This window comes from Limulus polyphemus, unplaced genomic scaffold (genome assembly GCF_000517525.1).
Source record: "Limulus polyphemus unplaced genomic scaffold, Limulus_polyphemus-2.1.2 Scaffold2843, whole genome shotgun sequence".
Classification (NCBI taxonomy): domain Eukaryota; kingdom Metazoa; phylum Arthropoda; class Merostomata; order Xiphosura; family Limulidae; genus Limulus; species Limulus polyphemus.
The window spans coordinates 22,606-30,113 of record NW_013668453.1 but is presented as its reverse complement, the minus strand read 5'-3'; the positions used below and the strand labels follow the sequence as shown (position 1 = coordinate 30,113).

Here is a 7,508-nt window from a genome sequence, read left to right as displayed (position 1 = left end):
CTTATAGCTTTGCACGAAATTCATAACAAACAAACAAACTTTTTGATGATATGTGTGCAAAGTTGTCTATTACGAGGATACCAGTAGAATTTTTATTGTGCAGGTGGAGTTGTAGCTGTGTGAGCTTACCAAGGAAAACGAAACAACTTTATTCAACCTTTAAGTTTCTTTTTTGTTTTGAAATTATTTTCTTTATTTAGACCTGTTAAAATGCACTGAGTATTTTGCTTTTAAATATTTTTCACAAAATTCTGAATATAATGAATTCTTAGTCCCTTAACTCATACATGTATACCTTTTTTTATTTGAACCAAAGGTTCCTTTAGGAGCTGGTATCAGTTTCGCCTTGAAATATCAAGGTAAGGATGACATCTGTGTGACGTTGTATGGAGATGGAGCAGCCAATCAGGGCCAAGTGTTTGAAACCTATAACATAGCTAAGCTATGGGAGCTCCCTGTTATCTTTGTTTGTGAAAACAATGGATTTGGAATGGGGACAAGTTCAGACCGGGCTTCTGCCAGTACTGATTACTACACACGAGGCGATTTCATTCCTGGTATTTGGGTGAGTTTGTGCAGTGCAAGCTAGTCATCTCTATTAACATCATCAATATTTGTAGAAATAAAACGTTCTAAAGTTTGTAATGCAATCTGGTTATTTTTGGTAACCCTAACTTCAGTTAGTCAACCTTCAGTTGTCTGTGCCTGATGAGCTGTTGTATCATAGCAAAAGTTTAAAAGCGTTCATTACAATGCAGGAAAAAGGAGAATGAATTTCTAGATGGAATCAACATGTGAAAACAATTACGAGCACGGGAATTATAACTTTATTAGTATTCAACATGTGTGAAAACAATTACGAGCACGGGAATTATAATTTTATTAGTATTCAACATGTGTGAAAACAATTACGAGCACGGGAATTATAATTTTATTAGTATTCAACATGTGTGAAAACAATTACGAGCACGGGAATTATAATTTTATTAGTATTCAGCATGTGTGAAAACAATTAAAAGCACGGGAATTATAATTTTATTAGTATTCAGCATGTGTGAAAACAATTACGAGCACGGGAATTATTATTTTATTAGTATTCAACATGTGTGAAAACAATTATGAGCACGAGAATTATAATTATATTAGTATTCAACATGTGAAAACAATTACGAGCACGGGAATTATAATTTTATTAATAATCAACACGTGTGAAAACAATTACGAGCACAGGAATTATAATTTTAGTAGTGACATTCCATGGAAATGTTCTGTATTATTATTTTTTGTTAAATAAAAAGTTTACAGGAGTTAAGCTTCTTTAAGAATTTTTTATTTTATTTTAGAAACACACGATCGGGACCTAAGTCAAAGTGCAATGAATAAAAACAAATGATTTTGGGAAATGAAGCAAAAAATTGTGTGCATTTGAGTATTGATCAGCATACGTTAAAATGTAATTTTTTTTTTTCAGTTATTGTGGAACCAAATGTAGTATTGTCATTGGTAAATATTGAGATGTCTAAAAATGTGTAAATTCATAAACATGAAACTTTAATTTTAGGGCGTTTGTGCTAATTGTTAACACTGTTTCAAATTAAGTAGTACTTTAGAAATATATCTTTTTACTTACAATACAAAAAGGGTGATATTATTTGCCGAAGTTTTTCAAATTTGAGTTCTAAATTAAATAGATAAGTCCATTTAAGAGATTTGTCCTTCGAAGTAATTTATTGCAGGGACACAAGGAGCAACTAAGCTATCAGATTTTGTACATTCACCCTGTAGGTTGACGGAATGGATGTTCTAGCTGTCCGAGAGGCAACAAGATTTGCTACCGAGTTGTGTCGTGCGGGAAAAGGTCCCGTGGTGATGGAAACTGCCACTTATCGGTATCATGGCCACAGTATGAGTGACCCTGGCACGAGGTGAGTAGGTCATTTTAATACAAAAAAATCGTATATGTGAATGGTGAAATATACATCCTAAACATTTGTATATCTACCAAATCACAACTTAAAGATTAAATAAATGGTTGCTTGAAATTGGGGGTTCTCAAACTTATTAGGACTTTGAACCGTTAGGACTTTGAACCACTTTCATAAACCTGAAAACTTGTACTTTTCCATTGACTTACAGGCATACAAGAAATATAGATTTAATAGCTATTATAGTACAGTTCTACACAGCTTATTTTCAAGCTATAAAAATATGGAAAACTGGTATTAAACTTATATTTCTGTACCATCTTGAGCCCACCTTTATGACCTCTTCACTGTGAGAATACTCTGACTTTATTTCTTTCAGTTTAGCAATAATAACACAGGCCTGTTAATTTAAACTTCATAAAAGTTGTTTTGGTTTTAATAACGGATTTTCCATAATTCAGCTACGTGGATTTTGAAAATAATATTCACGTAAGGATTTTTTACAAATCGGGTAGAAGTAAAAATTCTTACTTAGATCAAATTATTATTTCGTTTACCACAATGAATATTTTTTTATTATTATGTTTGTTAACAAAAATACAAACAAGCTGAAGAAAAGGGAAGAACACTGATGTCAAATGAATATGCATCCTCATTTATCCTGATTTGTTTTGTGAAATCTATGTCTTTTAGTCTCAAAACTACGTGTTGTGGTCTTTCTTTTATGTATTACGTTATAACGTTTCGTGAAAAATTTGTATGTGATGGAGAAAAATGGATGTCATTTTTGGATTCAACGTACAGGAATTGCTGTAGAACATGTGTAAGTTTCATGACAATAAAACCATCGCAGACCTGTGTTATTAATGTGAAAAACATTTCTCAGTTAATCATAGTAGTATTTTTGCGTTAGGCTTATTCTCGACTGAGATACGCTGTAAGATATGAGTATTTCAGGATTAATGTATTTATGGCCTTAATATTTAAGTAACATCGTAGTGATTATTCTCAAACAAACAAATAAAATATTTTAAAAAGAACATTTCATACTAAAAATGATGCAGTTATTAGTAAACGTTAATCTAGATCTACCTATAAGTGTTAATAGCTTCTTACCAAAAGATAGCTAACTCTGGAACTCAGAACTGTAAAGTAAACGTATAAATCAGTGAAGCCTATTCCATACTGAGAATAATTATGTAAAGTAACAAGTCAATCTACAATAATAAAAGGGTGTGTCTGTGACCGCCTAACTCCAAGAGGAAAGAACTTAGAAAACTGAAATACTCTTTCAAATAAATATATTACTATGTCACTTAAAATTTATGTTAAAACCTTGTAGTGAGAAGAAGAGTAAGAGGTATTTATACAATTATCCAGGGGACAATAGAAAAAAAAGGCCACTTATTTCTTAGTGCTATGATCGCAGGATGAGATGATACAAAATTAATTACAGTATCAACAATGGAGAGGAAATAAAATTAATAATTTTTTTAAAACAAACATTCTATTTATAATGTTATTAATTAGGAGATCATTTTATCAAAACGTGTTCTTGGATTTGGACAGAAAAATGCTGTTAGTTTTCTCGGTAGTCTGGCAATCACCAGGTGTATTTATAGACGATCCAAGAGAGAGAGAGAGGTCGACAATCCTATGTTTTTAACCCAAAAGAACAGTTTGAAAGTGATATTAAGTTTGACCTATGGTAGAACTTTCATATTAAAGACTTAATTTGTTCAGAAAGTATATTTTGTTGTCCTCGTTAAGGGATGGTTAATGAAACTTACTTTTTTTTCTTAATTATGTTGAAGGCAAAGAATCAACTTAAATATGTATGCATGTATTTTGTTACAGTCATTAGATAACTTTGACAAGAATATTATCAGTTTAAATCATATTTTATCAAAACAGAATTCACAATTTGGGTAATACATGTGTGTGTGTGTGTGTGTATAGCTATCGTACGAGAGAAGAAATCCAAGAAGTACGTCACACTCGAGATCCAATTACCTCCTTCAAGGACAAGATTATTACATCTGGACTTGTAACAAATGATGAACTCAAGGTAATATGGTCATTAATTGTCTTGTTATAGGGAATTTATCATGTAGGTTTGTGTTATTTGAGATTAAAAGTGTAAATCTGTGAATACAGTAGGATCACGTTGTGGTTCAACCTTAGAGTAAACCTGTGAATACAGTAGGGTAGTAGGATCATGTTGTGGTTCAACCTTAGAATAAACCCGTGAATACAGTAGGGTAGTAGGATGGATCATGTTGTGGTTCAACCTTAGAATAAACCCGTGAATACAGCAGGGTAGTAGGATCATGTTGTGGTTCAACCTTAGTGTAAACCCGTGAATACAGTAGGGTAGTAGGACGGATCATGTTGTGGTTCAACCTTAGTGTAAACCTGTGAATACAGTAGGGTAGTAGAATCATGTTGTGGTTCAACCTTAGTGTAAACCCGTGAATACAGTAGGGTAGTAGGACGGATCATGTTGTGGTTCAACCTTAGAATAAACCCGTGAATACAGTAGGGTAGTAGAATCATGTTGTGGTTCAACCTTAGAATAAACCCGTGAATACAGTAGGGTAGTAGGATCATGTTGTGGTTCAACCTTAGAATAAACCCATGAATACAGTAGGGTAGTAGGACGGATCATGTTGTGGTTCAACCTTAGTGTAAACCTGTGAATACAGTAGGATCATGTTGTGGTTCAACCTTAGAGTAAACCCGTGAATACAGTAGGGTAGTAGGATCATGTTGTGGTTCAACCTTAGAATAAACCCGTGAATACAGGCTGATTTGAGTGTATTTTTTCAAGAAGACAAACAATAGTTCCTTGTAAAGTTTGAAGACTGCTTTATTACAAGGTTTTGTTATGATGATAAACTTGTAATAGTTTTTTCGTTACCCATTCAAGCAGTCTTCAAACCTTGGTCTCAAAGTGAGTACCTTGTCATTACATAGTTTCGTGTGTCACATGCTGAAACCAAGACTGAGACTTATAGGCTTTCCAGGATCGAAACCTGACCCAAGGCCAATATTTAAAAAAAGCTTGATCGTATCAGACTTGCACTGTGTAGTCAATACTTTACATGCAAGACTTGTTGTCTACAAATATCCAATTAAAGCCTTTCATACTGGTGTTATAAATACTAGCAGAAATACCTGCCTTTCGGGCAGGTATAACTGCTAGTTCCTGCAGAAGGCTATTGGACCTGCAGCTTTTTCTGGAACTGTCTGACAGTTCTACAACAATTTACACCATCCATGAGAAAAAGGATTTTATTGAAATTTTAGTTTACAACTGAGCTGTCATCACAGAGTAGATTTTATTGAAGTATTTCTTTGTAGATGCAGTTATCAATAAAAGTGCCTGACTTTTCTGTTGCAATACTCATGAGATTTTTGCTAAAGAAAAACGAATAATTATTTATTAAGGTTGTTTTATATTTGAAACTTACTGCTTTTTTCGTAATTTTTATTGGTTAAATCTGTAACTTATTCCTTTTTGTTTGTAATATTTATTGCTCAGCTATAAAAGTGCTGTCTAGTTATGACTGGTGATGATCGGTGTGGTAGTTTCCAAGATCAGAGTTTTGGACGCATAGATTGCAAGCCCCATTATAATAAGATATCTATCAGTTGGCATACATTGCTCAACAAAAGAATTGTAAAACTTTGGTTAAATTTATTACAGTTTCAGTCAATCCACTTTGGAATACACACCGCAAAGAAATGTTGAACAATTAAATTGTGTGACATATTCGACTGACATTTGACGAAAATTAAAACCAATTTTAACGAGGATTAAGTAATTTATGTAACTTAAATGTAACTGACAAGGGATTATGTTTCTAATTCATGATGGTAGAAAAACACTTAGGTTCAAGAAGTCTTGATAGAAATGAATAAAAACACCCTATAACCCGAGGGCTATCGAAAGGGGCAAACTGAAGAAGAAAGGTCCACCTTTAGAAAGTGCTCCGGTTATAGGGTTTTTATTCATTTTTATGTTTCTAATTGATATTCAGTTAATACTTAGCAAGAATTAAATAGATTTCTTGATAAGGATGGCCATATTTCTGTTTGGATAATTTAGTATATAACAAAAGGTAATTTAAACATTAACGGATGGCTACAGATTAATGCACAGCAAACATTTGCTAAGGATGGGTGTTTTATTCTTATTGATATGGATTTAATTATTGTTAAGTGTTAATTACGAATAATGATTAATTAATTGTGATACTCAGTAACTAACAGCATGTCAAGTAAATATTTATTTATGTCATGCAATTTAAACCATTATCACTATTTTTTATTAATTTTGGTATTTGTTTGCATAAGAATAATAAACTTTGCATTTCGAAAGCCGATAAAACAATAAAACGATTGTTGTAGGCCAAGGTCCTTGATATTGTTGTTAATGTTTTCCGTATGATGCAAAAAATAACAACACTTTTCGGTGAAAGCTGGGTGTCGTCATCTGGATGAGTTTGTAATATAACACTGCTGCTGGCCATCCTTTAAATTGGTTCAGCATCAATGATACTATTCCTTAAGCCATATTTCACTTCTTCATATCCCAGATGGCCATCTTCCAACCAAACAAAACTGTAGTTCAGCTCCAGAACACAAGCCGTGAGATAAATCATGTTGCCATAAGACCGATTTCACAAACAAAATCAACGTTTGAAGTTACTTGCAACTTTGTAGAAATGGTGTCGATACCTTGTAATTTGATCTCGAGACCCCATATCTGCTTTAGGATGTGTGAAGAGTATTTGTAAGGTTAAAGAAGAAACATTATTCACTATACTCTTGTTGTTTTTTTTTTATGAGTAGAACAAAACTGACTATTTAATGAGTTTAAAACTTGATTATACTGCAGTAAATTACTTATAGGAACTTTTCGAAATCCAGTTGTCCATTAGAAAGAAAATAAGCTTTATTTACAATTATTGAAACCCAGTATTTACGAAACTTTTCTCATCCTCAGGAAATGGAACAGAACATGAAAAAAGAAATCGATAAGGCCGTAGAAGTCGCAAAATCGTCAAAGGAAATTCCTCTTGAAGAACTGTTTGCCGATGTTTATGTCGAACCAATCAATAACAACATTAGAGGTATTACTCCCTTCACCGTACACAAGCATCAGAGGATCTCGACTCCAGCTAACTTGCACTAGTCCACCTAGATCTGCGATATTCGACTCTGCTATTGAAGGACTTCCTTATTTTAACATCTGCTACGGAGATTTTCAAGCTTAGTTCATATTTTCGGTTGAATTGTTGTTTGCAGAGCACAAAGTTTGAAATAGTATAATAATCAATGTAAATCAAGTACCCTAACATATTTTATGATACATTATAAATAGAACAAACTAAAACAGTTTGTTTTTATGGTGAAAATGTCTTTTTGTTTTACCAAAAAATTTGATTTTAAATAAACCATAATGTATTTTCATAATCGAGAATACAGGAATAAGTTAATATAAATTCAATTTTCTACCCTGCTTTTTGTCTCTGTCTTTCAAAAAATTATATATATATATATATATATATACAGTAC

At 32.6% G+C, this 7,508-nt stretch overlaps 1 protein-coding gene and 1 long non-coding RNA gene across 2 annotated transcripts in view; one reads left to right on the top strand and one right to left on the bottom strand.

Annotated features, from left to right (window-relative positions):
* Positions 1 to 7,348, top strand: part of LOC106468033 (probable pyruvate dehydrogenase E1 component subunit alpha, mitochondrial) — a 21,564-nt gene extending 14,216 nt beyond the window's left edge. Inside the window, 4 exon segments of the mRNA XM_013928431.2 lie at positions 317 to 565; positions 1,786 to 1,925; positions 3,885 to 3,993; positions 6,937 to 7,348. Coding sequence (XP_013783885.1) covers positions 317 to 565; positions 1,786 to 1,925; positions 3,885 to 3,993; positions 6,937 to 7,125 — 687 coding nt within the window. The 3' untranslated portion in view covers positions 7,126 to 7,348.
* The window catches only part of LOC111087919, a 15,127-nt gene that overhangs the window by 5,488 nt on the left and 2,131 nt on the right, over positions 1 to 7,508 (bottom strand). The gene's annotated exons all lie outside the window — the stretch shown is intronic.